Raw genomic sequence first — 26,830 nt, 5'->3', positions numbered from 1 at the left:
TGATTTTTTTCTGTGTTCCTCTTTGTTCTCTCTTGAAGACTTTGCGTCGAAAGAGCGGTCAGTTCTCTCTCTCTCTCTGCACAAAAACGAAACTTCTTCGGTTTCTTAGCTTTCTTTGTCCACTCGAGAATTCCCCCCTCGCAGAAACGCGAACAATGCAGAGCTAGAACCCCTTCCCCTTCACAAAAACTCAAAGGTTTATCAATCTCTTTCCCCGTTTATTCTTATGCCGTGTTTGGCAATTCATGTTCATTGCTTTCGCGTTCTCGTTCTTCTTCTCCTCTTTCTGGGTTTCTTGTGTCGCAAAGCTACTGGTAATGTATAGAAATCGAGGGAAGAATCGGACATAGATGCTGAATCTATCCTTTCATGAGTTACCCTTTTGTCCAGAGTTCGTGTTTTCATGTTTCTGTCTGCGTAAAGATTCCGACTTGCGCTGCTGTTCTTGCGTTCCAATGCGATACCCTCGTCTTGTTCGTCTTTTCTTCACATGGGTTAATCCCTAATGGGATCACTGAGAATTACATGTTTATGCTACAAGTTGTTGATGTTCGGGATCGATGCAAGTGGTTTTGCTTTGATCAGGTCGCGTTTTGTGTCATTATCGTGTGAGATTAGCCGTGTTCTTGGTTATGGGTCTGTGTCTCAATGGAATTTGGCTCTGAAAGGGTAGATTTTTCGGCTTGCCTCCTCCCGTTTCCGTATCTCTGGATAAATCCTATCTGGGTTCTTCTAGATTTGTTGTCCTTGTGTGTTTGGTTCAATGATCATGGCTTGGATTGTTTAAGATTTGGTATTTCTTCACTTTTATGATCTCAAGTTGTTGACTGTTCAATTTGGTGATGTGATCTGGAATAGATGAACACTCAATTCAGCCCAACGTGTTAAAGTTTCGGACAGTGTATGTATGTATGTATGTATGTATGTATCTGCTCTTAAGCTTTCCCTTTGGATTTGTCTGGAAACATGTACCATGTTTTCTCAAAATTGCATCAAAGTTTGTAGCTTTTTCTTGATCTCTGAACATCTTGATCTTGATCTTTGAATGTGTTAAAGTTTCGGTGTGTTATCGAAAAACTTGCAGATTTGGGCAAATATGGGATTCAAGAATTTGATATTTTAGCATCTACTCATTAACCTGTTCTATCTGATTGGCATTGAAACCAATATCATTTTCCCTCTAGGGTCATCATATCAAAAGCTCTCAGATTTGTGTTGATCTCAAAAGAATTTGTCTACCGCAGATAATAATCATATGGCCTCGTTCTATAAATTTCGCTGCCAGTTGATTTCAATGTTCATGAATTGATGATATGTTCTTGGAGCTTGTGAAGCAGTGAAAATTAGGTAATCATATGTCTGATCTTAGTTTGATCGATTCGTGGAAGAAATCTGCTAACGTTGGAATATGACTCTCCATTTATGCAGAGGTTTTCAATCACAGAGTTCTTTATCGTTTACGATGGTTGGTCTAAGTGATGATGAAAGCAATCCTATGGAGCAAACGTATTATCCCGAGGATTCCTCCGATGTGGAATATGCATGTGGAGACCCGCAAGTTGATCCTCGGGTTGGAGATGAATACCAGGTCGAGATTCCTCCATTGATGTCTGAATCTGAGCGTGCATCTCTTTTGTTGAACCCCGTTGCTTCAGATATCGTCTCTGATTCTTCTTCGTATTCCTTTTGCGTGGGAAAACCTGTCCAAGTGATATGGATTGATAGCGGAACTGGGAAACACGGATATGAACAGGGACTTGAAGATAGTAATGTTGACATGAATGAATCTCTCAGATCTTTAAAAGCAAAAGGTACGCGTTCTTGTCTGAAGATCAGAGGCCAGGCCGATGGGAGTTCGGAATCTACGACAGAGAAAAAGAAAACGTCGAATCTTGAAGCTGTTCCTGGGAAATCGGCTGAGTCTTGGGAAGTCTCTGAAGTGGAGAGCTTCGTTCTTGGGCTGTATACATTCGGGAAGAATTTTACTCAGGTGAAGAAGTTCATGGAGAATAAAGAAATCGGAGAGATACTGTTATTTTACTATGGGAAGTTCTACAGATCCGCAAAATACCGGAGTTGGTCTGATTCTCGTAAGAAACGAAACCGGAAGTGCGTATGTGGAATGAAGCTTTATTCAGGTTGGAGGCAGCAACAGTTGTTATCCCGTTTGATTCCCAACCTTCCCGATGAATCTCAGAAAGATAAGCTCGTGAATGTGAGTCTCCTCTTCCACGTACTTTGCACAGAAAATACTCCAGAATCTTGCATCTTGCATAACACAGTTCTTGATGCATCTCGTATCAGTTTTCTCAATTTTTTGCTCGGTTTTAATGAGGGTTTACTAGTTTTCATCTTTTTTTTTTCCACCATTGGCAGGTCTCGAAGTCATTTGCCGAAGGGCATACTTCACTAGAGAACTACATCATCTCGCTGAAAGAAATTGTGGGCCTTGGGGCTCTTGTAGATGCAATGGCGATCGGTAAAGTGAAAGAAGATCTGACAATTGTCGCGACAGAACCCGTCAGGACCAAACAGTGGTTCACGGTTTCTTCGAACTCATCTGCATCTGCCTGTGCAGGAGCTTATGCTTCACTCACATCTGGTGACATAGTTAAGGAATTGACAGGTGGTTCCCGTCTGAGCAAAGCTCGTTGTAACGATATCTTCTGGGAAGCTGTCTGGCCACGGTTACTGGCAAGAGGCTGGCACTCGGAACAGCCAAAGGACCGTGGCTATGTCACGTCTAAAGATTACCTCGTCTTCCTTGTTCCTGGCGTGAAGAAGTTTTCGAGACGGAAACTTGTTAGAGGAGAACATTACTTTGATTCTGTCAGTGACATTCTGAAAAAGGTTGCTTCCGATCCCGAGCTTCTCGAGTTTGAAGCCGGTGGAGAGGTCAGACCCGGAAACGAGCTTGTTGCAGAGGACTCTTCTGACCCGTCGGATCAAGAACTTTCCCTGCGTGATAGCCAGCGTCACCGTTACCTCAAGTCACCAGGTTCTAACCGTCGGGATTTGCGTATGAAGTTCACTGTTGTGGACACTAGTTTGGATGGAGGGGGGAAATTGTGTGAATTACGTGAGCTGAGGAATCTGGACATGGAATCTCCGGTTCCCGGATCTGCACTGAGTCGAGGAGAGATCGGTGTTTCTGTTTCGGGAAACGTCCCAGACAAGTCAGAACCGGAAAAAGCCTGCGAAATGATTCCGGTGGTGGATGGAAAGAAGCATGTCAAGGGAGTTGATGGACGGAAAACGGAAAGAAGACGTGCAAACAATCTGGTCGATGACCCGATGAAATTCACGATTGTGGATACGAGTCTGGACCACGGGGGAAAATCATCCGGGTTACGTAAATGGACACGTTTACCGGGTGAAGAAGATTTAAGCAACACGAGTAAAGGCATCTCCAGAGAGGTCTCTTCTGGTGATTCGATGGATGGATCTGCAAAGACCCGAGATGGGTTTGAGGTGAAAACAAACAAAAATCCGTTTGAGAATCTGAATTCTCGCGAGAATCTGATGGATCGGGATCGATCAAAGAGGGTTATCAAGCATAAGTTCATCCGGAGAGCAGAATCTAACGATCATACAGTTAATTCTGTCCCCTTATTGAAACGCAGGCGGCTCAGTGCTTGCGTTAGGAGGGAAATAAGCCGTTCAGGCGAAAATGCGTCAATCAAACCGTCTGAATCCGACCAGATAAGACTCTGCTGTCCTGATATCCCCAGTGAGGTTCGTTGCCAAGATAGTTCTCGTGAAGAGATGAATCATAAGAACGAAGAGAAATCTGAAACCGTGTTCTCAATGAATATTGACTCGAAGCCTGATGAAACGGAAGAGCCTGTAAGTGGGCAGTATCCATTCTTGAAGATTCAAGATGATGGAGATATTAGACCAAATGGGTTCTCTTGGATGTTGGATTCAGACAAGAACTGCTTTTCCAAGGAACAAGGAACTCTGCATGAACCCGTACCGTCAGAACAACAAGAACAAACAAATCGGTTCTGTTCTGTGTCGGATTTGGACAAGAAATGCTCTTCCAAGGATCTGGGAACTAGCCAAGAACAAGGTCAACTAATTCAGCCCTTGTCAATGCCAAAGTTAGAGAATAATTGTTCTTCCAAGGAACTGGGAACCTCCCATGAACCACACAGTTCATCTGAGCAAAAACAAGAACAGGAACAAGAACAAGAACATCAGATTAACACAGATGTTCCTAGAAGACAAAGCACAAGAAAGCGGCCATTGACGACTCGAGCTCTAGAAGCACTTGAATCAGGCTTTTTCACAACAAAGAAGATGAGGAGCATGACAAAACCGAGGAAACGAGAAAATTCCCCGAAGAAGAAGCAACCAGCTAAAGCTCGTGACAGAGCTTCTGTCTCGGACAGCAGGATCCCAGACTCGGAGCACAGAGCTGATAGAAACGTTCTTTCGAAGAAAGCAACGACGACGACGAGTAAGCTTCTGGATCAAATAGAGGATGCACAGCCAAGTTTTCTTTTGAAGAAAGGGACGACGGTGAATAAGCCTCTGAATCAAATAGAGGATTCCAGGCCAGTGATCCCCGAGGTCCCTAGACTTCCGCCTATCGTGTGGAAGCTCCCTCCGAAGCGAGATTCAGAAGCTACCCGAAACTGAAATTCGGAACGTTTGATTCCGAAAACTTGGCCTTGCAGAAGAAGAAATTGTGTACCTTTTATCCCTGTTTTTGATGGTTTGTTTTTTGATAGAAGGTAATAATTCTCCATAACCGTGACCTCTTCTGTATTTCATATTCTCTGGAAATGATTTTCATTAAATTTTCTCCATTTTTGAACTATTTTTTGTTCTCCTTTCTAAAAGTACTTGTTAGTATATCATTTAGGGGTCGATATTTCGATTCGGGGATTTTATCTAAACGAACTGGACTGAAGACAAAGAACAACGAGTTCCAAGTTTCGGACTTTAGACGGAAAGAAAAAGTTTCGATCTTTAGTCTGACCCAAGAAAATTTTGCATGTTTATTTATATGGGTCCCTGATAAAGAAGTGATCTTGGGACAAAAGCTCAGACATCTGTCTGCTCTCTTGTTCATGTGGATCCATAACGGAACCCAAATCTCTTTTCTGTTTGTCCTTGTCACTGATGTGATCTAATGTTTGTGTTTCTGGTTCCTTGTACTTCAAATTTGGATAGCAAAACCTTCGCGATGTGATCAGTACCCGAGTTTTTCGAAGGTCAGAGCTATGCAACGAGACGGTGGAGATTCGAACATCTGTTTTAGATATATCTACACTAGAACCCGAAGCTCTGCCTCTAAAGATTGGCCAAAGAAAGGTATTTCGCTTATCGAGCTCTTCCTTGAGTCACGTCCTGCGTTCTTCGTTAAGGAGCATGCTGCCTTCGTAACAATGGTCGTGAGGCCTGAGAGCCGTGGAACCAAAACTTGGAAACTCTGTCAAAACATGTAACTTTTGATCGAGAAAAAAGATTCACAAATCCATTCAACCAGCGCTCATAGATCACCTTTTACTGTATTATCCAGCATAAACAATGTTTTATCTTCGTCAAAATATACTCTTATTTCGGATTCAATTCCAAACGTGGACAAAAATATTCACCGATCTTTTGGAAGATTTAGTTGGGTCAAGTACCTAATAAATTTATGGATTATAAAAAAAATTGCAAAGATATTCATGATTAAGATTCAACCTGAAGTTTCCTACATAGTATATTCCATCTATTCATAAGTTGTACATTAAACTGAGTCAATATAAAGAAGAGTATATTCCTATAAAATCCAGAAATCCGTTCAAAATTATCGCTATCATTATCTTTATTTAATAGGCCACATTCCACCACTGGAAAATAATAGGATTCATGATTTTTTTTTTTATTGAATAAAATTTTAATGGGTTCTACGAAACACCCTTTGCAAATGGTATTAAGATATTTTTTTTTCTTGAACAGATTTTGATCAAGGAAAGAAAAACAAAATTAAATTTAAAATTGCGCATCCGGGGAATCGAACCCCGGTCAGTACCGTGGGAGGGTACTATGATACCACTACACCAGATGCGCCTTTTTGATTTATTGTTATTATCTTATAAATCCGTAGCATATTCATCCTAAAATTGAAAATATTATATTATTCTATAGGATTACTATTTTCAAGGATTCAGAAAGCATTCTCTTTTCTATTTTATATCAAAATTCCATTTATAAAGTCGACATACGGTACCAAACAGATTAATACAAAATTGTATTATAGAAATTAAAAAAAACTATTATTAATGTTACCGTTACCAAAAAAAAATGTCAAGAACATTTCGTATCATAAAAAGAAGAAAAGTACAACTCTACAATTCATCGTAACCATCACCTCCATCTTCCTCACTCTCACCACCTCCAGTCGAACCGGAACCGGTTTTCTCGTAAACCGACTTGATAACCGGATTGCAAACTGTCTCGACCTCCTTCAATCGGCATTCTGATTCTCATCCAACCACTCCAACGTCTCCTTCAAAACACCTTCGATCCTCTCCTTATCCTCTTTCTCGATCTTATCCCCGAGCTTTTCCTTGTCGCCGATCGTGCCCTTCATGTTGTAAACGTACGTTTCGAGCTTGTTCCGAGCGTCGATCCGTTCTTTTACCTTCTTGTCTTCCTCAGCGAATTCCTCGGCTTCTCTAACCATCCTGTATATCTCCTCTTGGCTTAGACTGCCTCTCTCGTTCGAGATCGTGATCTTTTGAGATTTCTTCGCGGCTTTGTCCTCTGCCGTCACGTGCAGGATTCCGTTTGCGTCTACTTCGAATGTCACTTCGATCTGTGGTGTGCCCCTGAAACGTTGTTTTCTTACATCGTGAGTAACTGAATTTATAGTTAGAAACTAAAACTACACACAAAAAGAATCGGGATTTCAGTTATCTTTATACTCTTTGATATAAGCGTTTCGGTACGGTTCTTGGGAATAATTGAAAAACAGCTTGTTCTGTACTACATCCATGTGATTCAACAGCGGTTCAAGGCCCGAGTTTTCATACCTGGGTGCAGGAGGAATGCCAGTAAGATCGAATCTACCGAGTTCACGGTTATCTTTGGTTAAAGTTCTCTCCCCTTCGTATACTTTAATGGTGACAGTAGTTTGCTGATCCTCGTATGTTGTAAAGATCTGAGACTTCTTCGTCGGAATCACAGTGTTCCTCGGTATCAACTTCGTCATTACGCCGCCAACTGTCTCGATTCCGAGGCTCAAAGGCGTAACATCCAGCAGAAGAATTCCTGTCATAAACACGACACGAAAAATTTTATATAATGTCTGAATCTTGCAAAGAAACAAGCATTCTCTGTTGTAAATAGAATTACACTCTCTACCTTTAGTCCCTTCTCCTCCTTCACCACTCAAGATCCCTCCTTGAACAGCAGCGCCATATGCCACGGCCTCGTCCGGGTTGATCCTTTTGTTCGGTTCCTTCCCGTCGAAGAAATCCTTCAACATTTGCTGCACTTTGGGGATCCGAGTGCTTCCCCCGACCAGAACAATCTCGTTGATATCTGATTTCTTCATACCTGCATCTTCCAGAGCCTTCTTGACCGGTCCCATTGTCTTCTTGAACAAATCCATGTTCAGTTCCTCAAACCTCGCCCTCGTTAATGGCTCGGAGAAATCAATCCCATCGAACAAAGCCTCGATCTCGACTCTGACCTGGTGCTGACTGCTCAAAGCCCGTTTCGCTCGCTCGCATTCCCGTCTCAGTTTCCCGAGCGCTTTCTTGTCCTTACTGATGTCTTTGTTGTACTTCTTCTTGATCAGTTTGATGAAATAGTCCATGACTCGGTGGTCGAAGTCTTCGCCTCCAAGGTGAGTGTCTCCGCTCGTGGCTAAGACCTCGAAGACACCGTTATCGATGGTTAGGACACTGACATCAAAGGTTCCTCCACCAAGGTCATATACAAGGATGTTGGATTCGCTGCCCTTTTTGTCAAGACCGTAAGCTATGGCTGCAGCCGTCGGCTCATTGATTATCCGAGGCACGTTGAGCCCCGCAATCGTCCCCGCATCCTTGGTCGCTTGCCTCTGTGCATCGTTGAAATACGCTGCAAAAAACAATACATATATACATCATAGAACGATAGTTTTCTTAAACAAAAACATCATAGAACAGTAGTTTTAACCGATTTTGAGACAGTAACTGGAAACTTCTGTCTTGTCCTAAGCAAATCTTCAACAGAAACTAGTTTCTAAGATGCCAGAATTTTCGTATGTGTGTGTATACCTGGAACGGTTATAACAGCGTCTTTAATCTTCTTCCCCAAGTAAGCTTCAGCAGTTTCCTTCATCTTCCCCAGGATCATAGCACTTATTTCCTCTGGACTAAACAGTTTCTCTTCACCTTTTACCTTCATTTGAATGTAAGGCTTCCCATCTTTGTTGACAACCTTGTAAGATAAGTACTTGACGTTTCCTTGAACCTCAGGATCATCGAATCTGTATCCAAAGACACCGAAAAAGAAAAAAAAACCTCGAATAAGTTTCAATTTCATCAATCTAAATAAAACCCACCATCTGTGTGATATGTGGACATCTATACATTATGAATTGCTTCCTTTCACATACATACCTTCTTCCGATGAGACGTTTGGCATCTGAGACGGTTCGTTCGGGGTTCATGGCCGCTTGATTCTTAGCGGCCTCGCCGATCAGACGCTCGGAGTCAGTGAACGCAACCCATGAAGGAGTGATTCTGTTTCCTTGATCGTTCGCTATGATCTCAACGTGTCCATTACGGAACACGCCGACACATGAGTATGTTGTCCCCAGATCGATGCCTATCACTGTCCCTAGCTTCTGTTCTTCGCCGTCTATCATCAGATTCGACATAAACGCTGCATAAAAAGGACAATAAAATTCAACAACTTATAGCCTTATTTGGTTTCGCGACATTAAACAGTGATACAGATGATCAAAGGAAGCAATACTGAGCTCCGCGAAACCATTAGAGCTAAAAGAAATTGAAAGTATTTTTTGTCCCCAGTTGGACAAGTGATTAAACTTGATTAAGAATGGGATTTTAGATGCTTAAGACAGATTGCTACATGAAAATGCAGCTGATCCTTAGGTTAAGGGCAAATTACAGAACTATCGTTCCAGGAAATGACTCGACGAAACAAAATTGCATATCCAGATTCGAACACACATCCAGGATCGAACGATATCGATTCATCTATGGATTTGGGATCCAGACAATGACATCAGAATTTGAAAAACATGCACCAGAATCCGAAACAGTACACAAAAAACTTGAAGAAAAAAACAGATTAGCATTCAAAATTCAATTTACCTGAAGCAGCAACAAAGAGTAAAAAATACAGAAATACTCTTCTCGTCATCTTCATGGTTCAATTCTCTTTCTCTAAATGTCTCTCTGTATGTTTTTGTGCTCTGGTTTCGTTGTGAAGCAAAACGAAGAGGATGAAGGAAGGGAGTATTTATAGTGCACTTGGCTGAGGCCGAGTGTACCGTTGCTAGAGTATTCTCCCCAATGATTGATTGCCACGCCAGAGTTTCTCGTATTTATTGTTGGCGCGCTTCATGCCCTTACACGCATTGTAGCCAGTAATTGTTGAACACGTGGACCTACGGATGGAATTCAGCAAGCTCGGGAACCTTCACGACGTCAGCAGAATACCCAGCGCGTTTCCGGCTCTCGGTATGAAACGACGTAGTTTTAGCACCTTCCGCAATAAGTATATACTCAAAATTAATTGCGAATTGATTTTGTCAAGCTACTGATTTTTTTTTTTTATATTTTAATAATTTATAATATTTAATTACGATTATTTTAATTCAGTGCAAATGAAATGCTCAGCAATAATACTAAAATAGAAAAATAATATTTTCTACAAATATTTTAAAATAAACTAATGCCAATTTAGTTAATTTAAGACTTTTTTCAATTGAAGGAGGTGATGCTCAGAAGAAGGGTGCAGAATTGGAAATCTTATTAACGATGATTAAATAAGAATAATTCATGAAATAGTAAATCTAAACAATTCCTAAAAGCAAAGAAAATTAAAATTAGATTATAATGATTAAAAATAAAATATACATATATATTGGTATGGTGTACGCTCCATATAAACTGGGTCTTGGCCCAAATTACATGGGCTATGAGTCCCGAATTTGGTTAAATTGATACGAAATTTATAAATAAATAATATAACACTAATGATTTTTGTTTTGGTAAACACTATTAATTTTGCATTTTGGTATTTGTTTCTATTTTTTATTTTTTTTACTTCTTAATTTTTTTATGCCAACACGATACGATTATATATGATTATTATATATTATTAGATTCCGCATTCAAATCCATTATATTTATTCCACTTGTTTCGTATATCCAACTCGAAATGTTTATTTTTTTTTTCTATAGATATCATTTGTGTAAACTTTTGAAATGATTCAATTCATATTTGTTTGTACCGCCTATTTTATTTTAAACAAATATATACTGGATGACGATTGGGCGGGAAAAGAAAAGTTGGGTTCCCGCCTCGTGAGGCTCATCGGTGAAGCAGTGCTTAGTCGAGAGAGTGTTCACGCACAATCGCAGTATTTAGGGTTTCTCAAATTTGCTCTCCTGATCAAACCCCAAATTTTCGTTGGTGTTTGTGTCTATGCTCGCAAATTTCTCTCTGACCCCTCTCGTTTTTTCATAATCGTTAATTGTCAATGGGATCTGCAACTAATCTAAATTCATCCCCCGCCGATGATGGCGACGTTGCGGCTGATTCCGGCGAACCTGTCGACGCCGTCATTGATTCCTCTTCTCATGGTATGAAATCGGCGATTTCCGTCTCCTTCTTCGATTGCAGTATGGATTTTGTGGGATTTTAGCGTGAATTAGACCATTTATTTTGATATTATATTGTTTTGTGGATTGCGTGATTTTACGGGGTTGGTTTTGATTTTCTGAAATGTCTGGGGAATCTTTGTTATCAATTATGCTTTCAACATTCTGTGTGCAATTGATTCTAGATTATGCTTTTTCGTCATGTGTATTTTCTTCAGCTCTTTCTGGTATGTATAACGATCGGTGTTGTGCTGCATGTGTATGTTCTTTCTGTAAAAACTCGTCTATGACTGTGAATGTGTGATATTTTAACAATCTGTCATATTCTTTCATGTTCTGTAGTTGATCTTGAAACTCCCGCCTTTATCTCATATGGATCATATACATTAAACTTTCAAATATTTTTCTCTGTTAGGAGCAGGTACTAAGAAAGGGAAGAAAAGAACTGAAGCTACAAAGGCTAAGGATAAAAAGACTGGGCAGACAAAGAAGAGAAGCTGTCCAGATACTGCTGATTTACCGGATGCCTCCAGGAGGAGACCAAGGAGAGCTGCTGCCTGTACAGATTTCAAGGAAAAATCTGTCCGAATATCTGAAGCATCCTGTATTGTTGAATCGAAGGAGGAGCAGTATGCGGAGGAGGAAATTCTCGCAATACGCTTAACTTCTGGTCAGAATGATGAAGCTCGACCAACCAGGGGACTTACCGATTTCATCTTGCATGATTCAAATGGGGTCCCACAGCCTGTGGAGATGTTGGAAGTTGATGACATGTTCATCACAGGTCTTATCTTGTCGCTCGAAGAAAGTTCTGACAAGGAAAAAGAAAAGGGCATCAGGTGTCAATCCTTTGGTCGGGTAGAAGCTTGGAATATTTCTGGCTATGAAGGAGGCTCTCCAGTGATCTGGCTTTCGACTGATTTGGCAGATTACGATTGTCACAAACCTGCTAGTGGCTATAAGAAGATTTTTGATTATTTTGTCGAGAAGGCACGTGCTTCAGTGGAGGTGTACAAGAGATTGTCCAAGTCTTCAGGTGGGGATCCTGATGTCAGTCTAGACGAGTTGCTAGCAGGTGTTGTTAGATCGATGATTGGAAGCAAGAGCTTTTCTAGTGGGGCTGCCATCAAAGAATTTGTCATATCCCAAGGTGAATTCATATATAACCAACTGGCTGGATTGGATGAGACGGCCAAGAAGAATGATGCAAACTTTGCAGAGATTCCTGTTCTCGTTGCTCTCAGAGATGAGAGTAGCAACCGCGAGAATTTTGCACAAATGGATACAAAGCCTTCCAATGGTGCTATAAAGATTGGTGGAAATGATGTGAATGTAGTGAGGAAGGCCTTGTCATCTGATCACATGGATGCAGGCGAGGAGGACGAAAAACTGGCCAAGGTTCTACAAGATGAAGAGTATAGGAAATCAATGAGGCCCAGGAAAAATAGCCGCTCAGCTTCTGCTTCGAACAAATACTACGTAAAGATCAATGAAGATGAGATTGCGAACGATTATCCACTCCCATCATATTATAGGAACTCCAAAGAAGAAACTGACGAGCTAATAGTTTTTGATCCTGACTATGGGGTGGATGACACTGATCAACTTCCTCGCAGTATGCTTCACGATTGGGCATTGTACAACTCTGACTCAAGGTTGATTTCCTTGGAGCTTCTTCCCATGAAGCCTTGTGCTGACATTGATGTCACTATTTTTGGGTCTGGGATAGTGACTGATGATGATGGAAGTGGGTTTTGCCTTGATACGGATTCCAGTTCCTTTGGGGGTTCTCAGTCTCACGATCCTGATGGCATGCCTGTCTTTCTCAGTCAAATCAAAGAGTGGATGATCGAGTTCGGCTCTTCAATGATCTTCATATCGATTCGAACAGATATGGCCTGGTATGTTGTCTTTCTAGTTGTATTCGACGATTCTTTCTTGTCTTCTGTTTTTTCCTTTGTGCCACTAACTTTTTCTTGTATTCAGGTATCGACTTGGAAAACCTTCAAAGCAGTACGCCCCATGGTATGAACCTGTAATGAAAACAGCTAGAATTGCGGTTAGCATTATTACTTTGCTGAAGGAGCAAAGTAGGATTGCAAGGCTTTCATTTGCCGATGTCATTAAGAAAATGGCAGGGTTCAAGAAGGACGATAAAGCTTACATTTCCTCTGACCCTGCAGTTGTCGAGAGATATGTGGTTGTCCATGGGCAAATAATTCAGCAGCTTTTTGCAGAATTCCCAGATAAAGATATCAAAAGATGCCCATTTGTTGTTGGTCTTGCAAACAAAATGGAGGAGAGGCACCACACCAAATGGGTAGTGAAAAAGAAGAAAATCTTGCAGAGAGAGCCAAATCTGAATCCAAGGGCAGGTATGGCCCCTGTGGCATCCACGAGAAAGGCTATGCAAGCAACAACCACTCGATTGATCAACAGAATCTGGGGGGAGTATTATTCCAATTACTCTCCAGAGGATTCTGTTCAGGTCAATGAAGAGACAAAAGCCGAGGATGAAGCGGAAGAGCAGAATGAAAATGAGGAAGATGATGCTGAAGATAATCTTCAGGAATCAGATAAAGCTGAGAAATCTCCTCCTTCTCTGAAGAAAGTCCGGGCAAGTTCTGGAAAGAAGGAACTAGGGTGGGATGGTGAGCTTATAGGAAAAACGTCTGCTGATGAGCCTCTATATAGACAAGCCTACGTTGGTGAGGAAAATGTTGCAGTGGGTGGTGCAGTGTCATTGGAAGTCGATGATTCAGATGAACTCCCTGCCATCTATTTTGTGGAGTACATGTTTGAAAGCTTAGATGGTTGCAAAATGTTCCATGGAAGACTCATGCATAGAGGATCCCAGACTGTTCTTGGAAATACGGCGAATGAGAGGGAGCTGTTTCTAACAAATGAATGTATGACCTTAGAGATGAAGGACATAAAGGGAACAATTCTTCTGGAGATTAGATCAAGGCCATGGGGGCATCAGCACAGAAAAGAGAATGCAAATTCCGATAAGCTTGACCAGGCAAGAGCTGAAGAGAGAAAAATAAAACAATTGCCGATAGAGTACTATTGCAAAAGCTTATACTGGCCTGAGAGAGGGGCATTCTTTAGTCTTCCACTGGGTGATATGGGCCTCGGCTCTGGATCATGCAAGTCATGCATGATAAGGAAGGAGGAAGAGAAAAAGTTACTGTTCAAACTCAACACATCCAAGACAGGATTCTTCTTCAATGGAGTGGAATATTCTACAGACGATTATGTCTATGTCAACCCTGGCTACTTTAATGGCGAGAAGGTGGAGGCTGAAGTTTTTAAGGCTGGGAGGAACGTTGGGCTGCGGGCATATGTTATTTGCCAATTATTGGAAATCATTGTTCTAAAGGGAACTAAGAACGCTGAATTGAGTTCCACCGAAGTTAAAGTGAGAAGGTTTTACAGGCCTGAGGATGTTTCTGCAGAGAAGGCTTATGCTTCAGACATTCAAGAGGTATTAACTTCTGTCCAAAGTAATCCATTTTCTGATGTTTTAACTTAGGCAAGTTGTATCTGTTGAATTCATTAGCTTTATTTTGCTCTTTTTTTTTTCCTTTTTCGGCAAATTATGTAGGTCTATTACAGTGAAGAAACACATGTTCTGCCTACAGAGGCTATAGAGGGGAAATGTGAAATCAGAAAGAAAAATGATGTGTCCTCATGCAGTGGATATCTGATGTCAGACCATATTTTCTTTTGTGAACATCAGTATGATGCTGTTAGCGGCGCCCTCAAGCAGGTAATTTCTCTCTTCCTTGGTAGACCTTTTAAATTTCTTATATAAAATAGTTATTTACTAAAAATTGTTATTATACGGCTGTAATTTTATTCTGTTGTTTAAAAAATGTAATTTATTCTTTACCTGCACTGTTTTCAGATATATTTTGAGAATCAGATAAGAAAAGGCTTTGATGTTGTAGACAATTTTTTTCCTTACATCACCAAATAAATATATTTGTATATGTATATATTTATAAATTATCTTGTAAAGAAAATAGTTTTTTATTTTATTATACTACGTTTAGATATACAAATGCATATACTGATATAAGATATTGCATAATCTTTATTCTTTCTAATGTTCTATGTTTTTTTCTCTGGGTCCAAATGATTTTAAAAGCTTTGATATTATATGGTAACAGTAAATTATACAATATTGAAGCTCGGAATCATATCTTCTGACAAATCTACTAAAGATGTTTTTAACCTAATCGACTCTCTTGACCCTTTTGATGTTTTCTGTAAGATGCATTTAGTTACTAAAAGGAAGCATTGTTTAAGGCATGATAAGTTGAAACTGCATAAATGAAAGCAGAGTTTATTTAGCATGATTTTGCGAGATTCTCTGAATGCAGTTTATTGGATAATATTTTATTCATCATGATACTGATAAGAACTTTAAATTTATGTTTAACTTTGTCTTTTAACAGTTACCCGCCAATATCAAGCTGAGGTACTCCACTGGAGGGGTTGGGGATGATGCTGCCTTGAGAAAGAAAAAAGGAAAGGGTATAGAAGGAGAAACTGATTCAGAGGTCATGAAGCTGGAAGAGACACCCAAAGAAAAGCGTCTGGCTACACTTGATATTTTTGCAGGTTGTGGTGGTCTCTCCGAGGGTCTGCACAAGGCGGGTATGTAGTGTACATGTGTCCTTCCCTTCATGAATTGATCGTTTATCAAACCAAAAGCCTCGGAAAGTTGTAACTTTTGTACTTACGATTTTCCCTGCCAGGTGTATCTGCAACGAAGTGGGCGATTGAATATGACGAACAGGCTGGGGCTGCTTTCAAACTTAATCATCTCGAATCAACAGTGTTTGTTAACAATTGCAATGTGATTCTTAGGTGAACAATGTGACAAGATGTTGAGTACTTCTCCTATATTGGTTATTTTACATGTTGTAATCAGTTACTGGTGTTTTCTGCAGGGCCATAATGGAGAAGTTTGGAGATTTAGATGACTGTATATCCACCTCTGAGGCTGCTGAACTTGCTGCTTCCCTTGCCGATGACCAGAAAAATGCTCTGCCATCGCCAGGTCAAGTGGATTTCATTAATGGAGGACCTCCATGCCAGGCAAGTATTTAGATCGGTTGCCTGTGTTATGGTTTATTTGAATAGGTGGATGGATGAGTTACATGAACTGTTATGTTTGTGGCAGGGATTTTCTGGTATGAACAGGTTTAACCAAGGCACTTGGAGTAAAGTTCAATGTGAAATGATATTAGCATTCTTGTCTTTTGCTGATTATTTCCGGCCGAGATATTTTCTCTTGGAGAATGTCAGAAACTTTGTGTCCTTCAACAAAGGACAGACATTTCGCTTAACGCTGGCTTCACTTCTTGAAATGGGTTATCAGGTAAACTTCTGGTGTTTTGCATTGATTGAACTTTCACAGAAGTTTGTCTAATATGAGAACGGTGTGATCACATTTTTTTATGCAATTGTGATCTCTGGGGAGAGAGAGAAGGAAGTATCTTCAGGAACCAATTTTCTATGTGATCATGAAACAATTAGAAACAATACCATATACATCATTTGTCTATTTTGTTGTTTTCAGGTAAGATTTGGAATCCTGGAGGCTGGTGCATATGGAGTTTCTCAATCCCGTAAACGAGCATTCATATGGGCAGCTGCCCCAGATGAGATTCTTCCAGAATGGCCTGAGCCAATGCATGTCTTTGGTGTCCCAGAGTTGAAGATCTCACTATCCGGGGGTTTGCATTATGCTGCTGTTCGTAGTACTGCAAATGGTGCACCTTTCCGTTCAATCACTGTGAGAGATGCTATTGGCGATCTTCCACCAGTGGTTAACGGAGCCTCCAAGACGAACATGGAGGTACTGAAAAAAAAGTTCAGAGAAGTATTTATCCCCTCCGATATTCATACAGTTGGCCTGGTTTTAGACTAAACTAGACTTTCTTTTAATCTTTGCAGTATCAAAGTGATCCTTTCTCATGGTTCCAAAAGATGATCAGAGGAAACATGGCCGTTCTCACTGATCACATCTCTAAAGAGATGAACGAACTGAATCTCATCCGGTGCCAGAAGATCCCAAAGAGGCCTGGTGCTGATTGGCGTGACCTCCCCGATGAAAAGGTTTCTCTTTTACTTTTTCCTTGCTTCAGTCCCAGATTCTCTATAAAATGATGATCTACACACTAAGCAACCTCAAATTTCTCTATTTTTTTTCACGTGTTTTTGGCCGATCATCTGTGTTTTACAGGTGAAATTATCTAGTGGGCAAATGGTGGATTTGATACCGTGGTGCCTACCGAACACGGCCAAGCGACATAACCAGTGGAAGGGGCTGTTCGGGAGGTTGGATTGGGAAGGCAATTTCCCGACATCGATCACCGACCCTCAACCCATGGGAAAAGTGGGAATGTGCTTCCACCCTGACCAGGACCGAATTCTCACTGTCCGTGAATGTGCCAGATCTCAGGTGAACTCTTCTCTTCTACACTCACTCGTTGTAGTTTTTGTCAGGATCCACATGTTCTTCTTTAGGAGCCATGAAAACGTTTTATATCCGGATCATTTTGATGATGAAACCGTTTTCTCTCTCTCTGGATCTGTTGAAAATCCGCAGGGTTTCCCGGATGGCTATAAATTCTCGGGGAACATACAGCACAAACACCGGCAGATCGGAAACGCAGTCCCTCCGCCGCTTGCATATGCACTCGGCCTCAAGCTCAAACAAGCCCTCCTCCTCAAGCCCCCTCCTGCCTTGTAACTTGTCTAGACAAAAAGAGTATATACGTGTATGTAAAAAAAAAAAAGGTATCATTCGTTTTATGTAGTAATCGTTGTAGACTGTGACAATGTTGAGAAATTTGTACTGTTCCATTTCGCATTGGCACCTCTCGTCCTCTTCTTAATTCAAGTGTTTGAAGATAAACGTAATTAAGTCGATATATTCTGAAATTAATACTTCACACTACCATATTATGGCTGGCTGTATACAATTGATTGCTCTATAAGAGTAGAAATATTCAAATAGAGATAGAACTTTGTGGCATAAAGAACTCATCTCTTTTGTAATTAAACAATTTTCATGTACCAGAAAGTGTGACGACAACACCAATAAGTAAAAAAAAAACACAATTTGTAACATGAAAAAACGATACCCAGAAGAAGAAATTGTTTCTTAGAGACAGATTCAGACATGGGAGAAGATGGGAAATATCTAAGCGTAGTAGTTCAAGCTTGCCTTTTTCTTGGCTTGTACTTGGATTATACCTTCGTTGAAATCTTCATGGTTTACCTAAAAAACAGAAACCCAATTCTCTTCTGGTTACAAAATGTTATACTGAAAAATCTCTCAATTCATCGAGTCAATAGTAATTCGCATCATTCAAATGTGGAGAGAGGGAGAGAGAGAGAGATAGAGGTTTGTACCTCGGTTGCATCGCGGCGGAGAGCAAGCATGCCGGCTTCAACGCAAACAGCTTTGAGTTGAGCCCCGTTGAAATCCTCAGTCGACCGAGCAAGCTCGTCGAAATTCACATCCGGATGCACATTCATTTTCCTCGAGTGGATCTTCAAAAAAAATCATTTTTTGAAGGAAGGTTTAAGGCGTAAATTAAGGTATCCACAACTCCTAACGAACCATGTATTTGCATACCACTTATGCATTATACACACGGTTAGGCACAACAAGACAGGTGAAACATGGTTCCAAGGCTACTATATAAACATGGTTCAAGACCTATTAGAAGATTCGACAAGTTTTTTAAGATTTTCCAGTAGATATAGCATCTCATGGTAACGAAAGGAAAAAAAAACGATAGAGCGAAAAAGTTAACAAAACCTGCAAAATCCTGGCTCTTGCATCTTCGGTGGGGTGTGGAAACTCGATTTTACGATCCAAACGACCAGACCGCATGAGAGCAGGGTCAAGTATATCAGCACGGTTGGTCGCCGCGATAACCTGCATTCGAAAAGTTCTGAGTTTGAAGCATGTGAATAGATACATAAGTTTTTGGCTGGGTCAATATTAGAAGAAGCTATTTCGGTCTGGTTACGCAAAACTAAACCGAATAATACATAACCATATCCAAACTGAAACCAATATCAATAAAACCGAACCCAAAGGTCCCAAACCGGAAAAGGAAAATACTGAAAATTTCTTTCAATGAGTATTTTATCAATAAAATAGAACCGAATTAAATCCAACATAAAAAAAAAAAGAGAGGGTATAGTTTTTCTAAACCCGAACATAACCGAACCGAAACCTGAAATGGTCACCCCCAGTCAATATGGACGAACCTTGATACGATCATCTGCTGAACCCATCAAGTTGATTGAGCAGCTCTAACATCGTCCTCTGCACTTCACGGTCTCCGCTAACTTCACTGTAACCCATGAAGAAAGCAGCAATAAATATTGGGATTAAATGAAAATCCTAAAGGATAACAGATATAACAGATTAGCAGATCATATGACATGACATCAAAGATTTACACCTATCGAAACGCTTTGTTCCAATTGCATCGATCTCATCAATGAAAATAATGCACGGGGATTTCTCTTTCGCAAGCTGGAAAGCATCGCGAACAAGTTTTGCACCGTCTCCAATGAACATCTATACATAAGAACACATGTGATATTTCCATTCATGTCATTAGTTAATGGAAACGATATTGGTATGAAAAATGACTGTGCCGGTTTTCATACCTGCACAAGTTGTGGCCCTGCCAGTTTCAGGAAAGTAGCATTTGTCTGCGCTGCACAGGCTCGTGCCATCAACGTTTTTCCAGTCCCGGGAGGACCATATAAGAGAACTCCTTTGGGTGGACGGACACCCAATTTTTGGAACCGCTCTTTATGAGTCATAGGGAGCACAATGGCTTCAACAAGTTCTTGTATCTGCTCGAGTAATGACAGAGTGAAAAAAATGCTACAACATATACTAAAAACAAAGACCAGAAATTAGGAGAGATTTGCAAACTTTGCCTGCTTTTCAAGTCCTCCAATATCATTGTAGTCTTCAGTCGGTTTTTCATCAACCTCCATTGCTTTTACTCTGGAATCATACTCGGATGGCAGAGTATCCAGAATCAAGTAACTATCTTTGTTAACCCCAACCAAGTCGCCGGGTTTCAACGTGTCGGGATCAACAAGCCCAACAACTGGTAGAAAGATGGTCTGAGAATCATGACAAAAGGCATGAAATGAGATCTTTGTTTCCACTCGACAATTTCAGTAACAACTATTTCTCCGCTGTTAATTGTGCAGATGTTTGTCTGAAGGAGATAAGCGGATACATTATCTTACCTGACGAGTGGAAGTTTTCAAAACAACACATTTTCCCTTCCTTTGTGAGTCCAGATCGATATTAGCTCCATCTTCCTCTGAGTCATCCTCAGGGTTCATCTCCAAAATCTATAAAATTGGCACAAGTAAACATCCAAAATAAGGAGTCAAAAGAGGGTACCACCAGATCAAAGATCTCACAACGCAACACCAGACAGAACTAATCCTGACAATCTCCAGAGAAAATGAATTCAGAACTCACGCCATGCATAAAAGAATCCTCATACAAAGCAATGAGAGCATAAGAGCCAGTTAAGGTACCTCGACGATATTGCCAACCAAGTAAGGCAGCTGTTTGTTGAGCTTAATCTTCTCCTGGTTCTCCTTTATCTTCTCCTTGATTGATTCCAAATCAAGGTTTGTCCTTTGCAGCTCTTCCTGAAAAGAACTCAAAATACTTTAGAAATGTCGTCAAAATTCTGTGAATTTTGTCCAGCACTGCATGGCTAGACTTGAAAAGATGAAGAAAAAACCCATTTCCGAAGGATTTGAACCACTCAGGACCCAAAAAGAGTAAAAAACTTGTCAATCTGATAATAAAATTAACTTCAAACACCCCTATAAACAGAATCTAAACATCCATGAATCCGGACTTATCACATCCTTGATTTGTCGGGAGCAACAACAGTGTCGTACGGAAGGACGAGCAGTCAATACGCTTGAGAGATTATCATCGTCATCAAAACTAAGTTCAGATTTCCAGGACGAAGAAAAGGAAGAGTGAGTTGGGATCCGAATTTATAAACCCTAAACAAAGTATAGACGATAAAAAAAAAAAAGTGGCGGAGAAACAACGAAGTGGAGATAGAGCAAATGAAATAGCACGAACTAAAAATAGGAAAACGAATCAAGAGCGAGACATGGATAAAAACCCTAGGCAGCGAGAGAGAGAGAGAGAGAAGACGAAGACCTTGAGGATGCGGTTCTCGTTATCAAGGAGACGAGAAGCTCTGACGATGTCTTCAGTGGACATCGAAGCGAGCTGGTCTTCCTCGAAGCTCGTGTCTTCCGCCATAGCCGTCGACATCTAGAGAATCAGAGTGCAGCCTTTGAGACAGATCCACGAAGACAAGGAGAAACAGAACAGTTGGAACGGTGGTCGAAGAAAACGTAGATGTTATACATCGGATTCGGAACTATATGTTGCGGGTTGAGTCCGACGGGTTTCGGGTTGACCCGGTTTTGATTTTGAGGTGACACGCAGGTGTTAGACGGGCTGACTCGGTCTACCTAACCCTCTTCCATTCCGATCGGGGAAAATTTTAATTAAGTTCAATCCATTTTTTAGCTTGCAAAAAATATATAAGTCCAACTTATATCGTTTTAATCTGTAAATGAGTGGATCTGCGAACTAAATATATAAATTTTAAAAATAAAATTCTAATACTAAAAAATATTTAAAACTAATTTTAATATTTAAAATATAATAATAATAAAAAAATTAATAAAAAAATTTAAACAAAAAATAAACTAAATATGTAGTAAAAATATAATTTGTATATAAAAATATTTTAAAATATATAAAAATATTAAATTTTTTAAAAAAATATTTTTTTTTGTCCGCGAATCAGTTTGATGAGCCTGATTCGTGATGGGCTGCTCGTTTGGCCCGGTTTTTTCTGAACTCAAATATTTTGGGTCTGATTCGGAAAAATATGGGTCGGCTCGTGAGTCAGTCCGCGATCCGCAACTCGTTTTACATCCCTAGCGACATGACGTCGTATCGTTTGTAACCTGAATCCGGATCTGATTTCGAGTTTAACCCGCTTTAAGTGAGGAGATGATAAATTCATGGGTTATGTAAGGAAATGCTCTGCATTTAATTCGGAAGTTTTGATTGAGTCCACCGAGAAAGCTGGAGGAGAATGCTTGACATTTGACCAGCTTCTCGGGGCTCCTCTTGGCCAGGACACGGTATTCACTGCAGTACTTATCGGCTTCGGCTCTATTCTTTTGGTTCAATAATCAAGCTTCTCATGGTTTCTCCTTGCATTTCCGTAGAACAATCACTTCCAATGAGTCATACCATTCTGGTTAACCCTTAACCGACTGTTCATAGCAAGTTGTCGTCAATAATTGGATCACAGTAACCACTAGCTCGGGGCTTGGGACGGGTTTGTAATGCTGCAGGTTCTGTTGAGGGGACCTAAGAATGCCTCACGGCCACACTAAGCCGCAATTTGTTCGACAGAGCCAGAGGGCAAAGAGACAGTCGCGGTTTTACTTTCAACGGTATCTTTTACTAAACAGTCTTGGGTTTGTCGACAATTCATTGCTCAATTCTTTCCATCTTGTTGTGACTGGCTTGGTATTCTAATTTGGTGTTCTTCTGACATTCTAATAGTGCAATTCTCATAAAATACGCAGTACATACATATATACATACGTACGTACGTACGTACGTACATACGATGTATATAGAGTCCACTTAAACCCTGGCAAATGATGATAACACCAAGTATCCGATGAAAAACAATGTGCAATTCCCTGTTTTTTTTTTTTGAAAAAAAAGAGTAAAAAAGATAAGATTCGTTTTCAGGACAGAACCGAGGAGTTTGCGCTGATGCTGTCTGAAAATGAATCCAATCCATAGATGATAGATCTGACTCTGATACGTGTTCAACTAATAAAGGTGCGTGCATTAATTTATATGACGAAAATACCCCTGTTGAATTGGTCTATTCTCCGTTACGCCATTGTCTCATCAAGATTGGATATTTTGCATCATCAGATTTTTTTTATATATATAAGATTTACCCCCGATGACGGGGTTCAATTCAACAATCTATTACGAATCTTTAAAATCTGAATTTAAACAAGAACAAACATAAACATAATCGTGATAATATTTGCGGATGATCTATAACCTAATTTTAATTTTTTTTTACCACCTTCAACCAAAAAAAAAAAAAGCTAATTTATTTTTATCATAAACAATGCGTGCGCAAATATAAATAAATATTCGGTAAAAATTATAACACCACATATCCTGTGACGTCAATATGTGCTTTCAGCAGATCCCATGTAATTAACATCGATTTCAAACAAATACGCACATACATATATATATATATACATGTTTATGGGGGAAAATTGGAGAAGAACATACGGAGAGATTATTGGAGCTGGTGGATGATTCAGGAAGTACGGAACACGAAAAGCCGTATTGCGAGTTTGTGCGTGAATCTAATACTTACGTCCCGATTGTAGAAGAAATGAGAAAGGCGAGAATTAGATACACGCACAAACCTGTAATACGCCTCTTCTTCTTCTTCGGAAGAGAGAGAAAACGAACACTGCTGGCGGCTCTCAAATGGAGATTTTGCCATTTTCGGCAAATTTATATGCCATTGCAGAAACCCTAATCATCATTTGAAGTGATGAATAAATCAAATGGAGGATGGACCCAAGGCTACAATGTGAAGCTTCGTTTACAATACGGGCCAATACGGGCCAAGGCCTGGTATACCATGATTATCATTTTATTGTTTCATATTATGCCTGCCCAATTTCTAATATGAGATCTGGATATCCAAAAAACATGGATACCAATCCACCTGAATCTCACATCAACAATTAAGATAATTTTATTATTTTTAATAAAATATTTATAGCTATAAATCACGAGAGATATAGTTCAAGAGGCGTGGTTTTTTGGAATACTAACTCGTCGCCGAGGCTATCATGGAACCTTGGAACACTTTTAAGATTTACAAATCAGCTTTAAGACAAAAGGTCAAAATGCAAAATTTAGCTCCAAGAGTTTCAAGAATGTCAGCGTCTCGCCGGATTCGTTGCGGATAATATAAGGTAAAACCAGTTCTCCAGAACTTGACAATGTTCCAACGCGGTCTCGCGGGATAATGGAAGAAGAATATTTCTCATCATACGATGAATGCGCGTCTTGATCTGTGCGCTTCCATATGACAACCCAGTGAAAATACGTTGGTTCCTTTCATGCCACACCTGCCAAATGGTGAGTTGCAATACCAGTCTTGCAATCAGATCTCAGTTTCTCGTCTTGTCACGGTTTAGATGTAGTATCCACTCGTGTATCGTCTCAAGAACAACAATTCAGAAAATGTTGCAGAATAAGTGACCATGAGATTCCACTTTAGTGGTGCATAGAACACAACTTTGATCCAAACGCCAACTGAAAAGCCTGTCCTTATATGGGTCTCCAATATATCATAATAACAACAGTAAAGTAAAGATCGGATGAACTTTCGGATTATATATATATATATATATATATATATATGAATAAGAATCTCTTTCTCCTTGCTTAACCCCTACAGTCGCACCATTGTAGGTATTCGAGGGCACACGCCTTGGTCTCCATCGTTGGAGAAGAGATACAGACATCATCATGTGTTTTTTTTTTGTCAAGAATCACACTCCCGTGACTTGTTTCTTTCGGTGCGTTTTTTTTTAACTCAGATTCCATCCCATTTATGCTAATGTGTGCACTCGGACGTCGCATTTCAACTACTCTTCCAATGCTCAAAGATTGATTCTTCATTATGGGCCATCCCTGCATATGCTTTTCTTGATTCTTTTGATTCCCTCTTTCAGTGATTTGCGATCAAAATGTACACAGTGGCTGCAAATACCTATCTTTTTTCACTTATAATATTTGTTGTCTTACATCAAAAGCGTTTTCATTAGATATAACGCCATATCAATTTGATTTTACTGATAACATGCGAATTTAATTCAATATACAAATGGAGAACTCGATTTCAATTTTAGGATTTTGAGGCTCAGATAAATAAATTGAACATTAATATTTTCCTTGACCACAACAGGCCTCATAATGAGCTGGGAAAAATGATTATCATCATCGCCAAAAAAACCTCAAGTCCAGAAATGATGTCTGCAGGCATATGAAAATATTAAACAAAAAACTGGATTTCAAAACCCTAATCAGGGAACGTGATTGGAAACACAGATGGGGAATCCTACAGCAAACATATACATGTAGGTATGGAGAAAATCCGAATTGAGTTTAGGGTCTGAGGCTCAGATTTAAAAATGAACATAGATGTTTTCCTGGGCCACAACAGGCCTCAAAGAGCTGGGATATAGAATTTAACATCATCGCCCCAGAACCCTAACTCCATAAATAACTATTAGAAGCTCCAAAATCAAAAACCAGAAAAGAACAAAAACAAAGACTTGGAAAGATGGTCGAAATCGGAAATCGTAAAACCCAGAAAAACCCGAGAAAGAATCGAAACAGAGATTCGAGATCCCTAGCCAAAAGTAAAAAACTGGAAAGCAGAAAATCCCTAACGAGGAACACGATTGGAAAAAACAGATAGAATCAAACAGCACAAACCGAGATGTAACTCACAAAATCAAACACAGCATTGCTCAAACAATTCAGGAGCTTGAACTGTTTGCACTGAGCGAAAAGGCGAATGGGAGAAGGGGGATTATAAAGAGGCGGAGCGGAGAAATTAGGGTTTTTTTTTTTTTTATGAAGTCGTCGTTTTGGATTTTCGAATTGGGCCATTCTTTGAAAATTAATTACATCTAAGCCAGCGGCCCAATGATTTATTGGGCCTTTAATAAATTGATGTCATTAAATGGGGGTTTTCGAATATGCATAATTTCCAAAAAACTCTCTCCCCGACAAGATACGAGATATCTATCTCAATTTCAACTTGTCCACAAGCGGCGAATTTAGTTAGGAATAAACAGTTTTGTAAAACCTGTTTTTACTTTGCAAAAACCCGCCGGTACATCCAGGGGGTTGTGTACATTGATCTATCATATAACCGGTTCAGCGAAAGTGCTGGGACACAGAGTGCATAGGGTTTTAGATAGCAAAATCATTGACCACTAATTTTACATTTAAATTCTCTGAGTTTGGGGGAAAACATTTGGTGTGGTCGATCATTCTTATAGTAGTAGTTTGTTGTTTGTTCATCTCAACTATTCATGTATACTCTTGTTCGGATACTCGAATTCTTCGATATGTTTGGCTCAAACCTCATCTAATCGGATTCTTCGGTTGAATTCTTCGACGATCAGTCTGCCCCGTAACAGTCAAATAACCTGAGTTTTGAATACCTACGAAATGCGGCACGGACTCAGGGTGCTCACGGCTTCCCGATTGGCGAGGGGTGAGGAACAATGTTATGACGGGAAAGAAAAGAGGCCAATGCGAACGACTGGCGACGAAAGCAGACGCGATGCAAAGGCAAGGGCAGATGATATCCGCAAATATGGATATCTCATCGACCGAACCCCAAAGTCGGGGTCTCGCTGGCATAAGAACCTTGCTTGATCTGACCTCGGCCGAGTACCAAAATGTTCGAGTAGCCATGCTCAGTCCTACTTATAACCTAGAAATGACCTGTTAGTGTATCGGAAAATCCGATTATATATCTAACGTGGCAAAAGAAGAAGAGAGTGAAGATAACATCGAATGAACACTCACTCACTCCACTTCTACTGGTAGCAACACCTCTCTCCGGAGTTCATCAAGTAATCAATCGACAACAGCCAATAACGGGAAACCCTTCAAGTCTTTGGCACAAACACACACAAGAATTGGCTCTCTACTCTTTTCCTCTATTTCAACTCTACAAACATTTTGCTTACACTACCCCCCCCCCCCCCCCTCC

At 40.2% G+C, this 26,830-nt stretch overlaps 4 protein-coding genes and 1 non-coding gene across 8 annotated transcripts; 2 read left to right on the top strand and 3 right to left on the bottom strand.

The window, feature by feature from the left end:
- The first annotated feature begins 16 nt into the window (after nt 1–16).
- LOC104823728 lies at nt 17–4,825 on the top strand. Of its 3 annotated transcripts, XM_010555428.2 has the most exons (4): nt 32–196; nt 1,245–1,347; nt 1,429–2,215; nt 2,377–4,825. In XM_010555428.2, exons 3-4 carry the CDS (start codon nt 1,463–1,465, stop codon nt 4,642–4,644), a joined length of 3,021 nt encoding a protein of 1,006 aa, XP_010553730.1. In that variant the 5' UTR covers nt 32–196; nt 1,245–1,347; nt 1,429–1,462; the 3' UTR covers nt 4,645–4,825. The 3 variants fall into 3 exon arrangements, with proteins under 3 accessions (XP_010553731.1, XP_010553730.1, XP_010553729.1); XM_010555429.2 differs by lacking the exon at nt 1,245–1,347 and having other exon boundaries at nt 17–57; XM_010555427.2 differs by lacking the exon at nt 1,245–1,347.
- A 1,170-nt stretch (nt 4,826–5,995) lies between these two features.
- Nucleotides 5,996–6,066, bottom strand: TRNAG-CCC. Its single transcript has one exon. It is a non-coding gene; the product is annotated as a tRNA-Gly (tRNA).
- A 234-nt stretch (nt 6,067–6,300) lies between these two features.
- LOC104823727 (probable mediator of RNA polymerase II transcription subunit 37b) lies at nt 6,301–9,420 on the bottom strand. The gene is given in 7 exon segments (XM_010555426.2): nt 6,301–6,466; nt 6,469–6,827; nt 7,032–7,269; nt 7,363–8,085; nt 8,265–8,476; nt 8,610–8,874; nt 9,330–9,420. Coding segments are annotated over 7 exon segments (1,974 nt in total). The 5' UTR covers nt 9,385–9,420; the 3' UTR covers nt 6,301–6,344.
- A 1,140-nt stretch (nt 9,421–10,560) lies between these two features.
- LOC104823726 (DNA (cytosine-5)-methyltransferase 1-like) lies at nt 10,561–17,778 on the top strand. Of its 2 annotated transcripts, none has more exons than XM_010555424.2 (12): nt 10,561–10,826; nt 11,266–12,745; nt 12,831–14,331; nt 14,452–14,616; nt 15,308–15,509; nt 15,611–15,722; nt 15,806–15,953; nt 16,039–16,236; nt 16,438–16,716; nt 16,815–16,976; nt 17,104–17,322; nt 17,470–17,778. In XM_010555424.2, exons 1-12 carry the CDS (start codon nt 10,724–10,726, stop codon nt 17,611–17,613), a joined length of 4,713 nt encoding a protein of 1,570 aa, XP_010553726.1. In that variant the 5' UTR covers nt 10,561–10,723; the 3' UTR covers nt 17,614–17,778. The 2 variants fall into 2 exon arrangements, with proteins under 2 accessions (XP_010553726.1, XP_010553725.1); XM_010555423.2 differs by having other exon boundaries at nt 11,260–12,745.
- A 113-nt stretch (nt 17,779–17,891) lies between these two features.
- Nucleotides 17,892–21,324, bottom strand: LOC104823725 (26S protease regulatory subunit 6A homolog). The gene is given in 11 exon segments (XM_010555422.2): nt 17,892–18,144; nt 18,279–18,419; nt 18,691–18,810; nt 19,149–19,164; nt 19,166–19,234; nt 19,346–19,464; nt 19,557–19,748; nt 19,836–20,027; nt 20,157–20,264; nt 20,457–20,573; nt 21,106–21,324. Coding segments are annotated over 11 exon segments (1,269 nt in total). The 5' UTR covers nt 21,223–21,324; the 3' UTR covers nt 17,892–18,066.
- Nucleotides 21,325–26,830: the final 5,506 nt, after the last annotated feature.

Source organism: Tarenaya hassleriana, unplaced genomic scaffold, assembly GCF_000463585.1.
Source record: "Tarenaya hassleriana unplaced genomic scaffold, ASM46358v1 Cleome4, whole genome shotgun sequence".
Taxonomy (NCBI): domain Eukaryota; kingdom Viridiplantae; phylum Streptophyta; class Magnoliopsida; order Brassicales; family Cleomaceae; genus Tarenaya; species Tarenaya hassleriana.
The sequence above is the reverse complement of the archived record's forward strand: the minus strand, read 5'-3'. Positions and strand labels throughout refer to the sequence as shown.

What these genes read in the sequence shown, in the direction of transcription:
- LOC104823728 (XM_010555429.2), top strand. Translation starts at nt 1,463, where the DNA reads ATGGTTGGTCTAAGTGATGATGAAAGCAATCCTATGGAGCAAACGTAT. An exon ending in AGAAAGATAAGCTCGTGAAT is followed by an intron (nt 2,216 to 2,376) that starts GTGAGTCTCCTC and finishes CACCATTGGCAG; the next exon opens with GTCTCGAAGTCATTTGCCGA.
- LOC104823726 (XM_010555423.2), top strand. Translation starts at nt 10,724, where the DNA reads ATGGGATCTGCAACTAATCTAAATTCATCCCCCGCCGATGATGGCGAC. An exon ending in ATTCGAACAGATATGGCCTG is followed by an intron (nt 12,746 to 12,830) that starts GTATGTTGTCTT and finishes TCTTGTATTCAG; the next exon opens with GTATCGACTTGGAAAACCTT. An exon ending in TTCTTGAAATGGGTTATCAG is followed by an intron (nt 16,237 to 16,437) that starts GTAAACTTCTGG and finishes TGTTGTTTTCAG; the next exon opens with GTAAGATTTGGAATCCTGGA.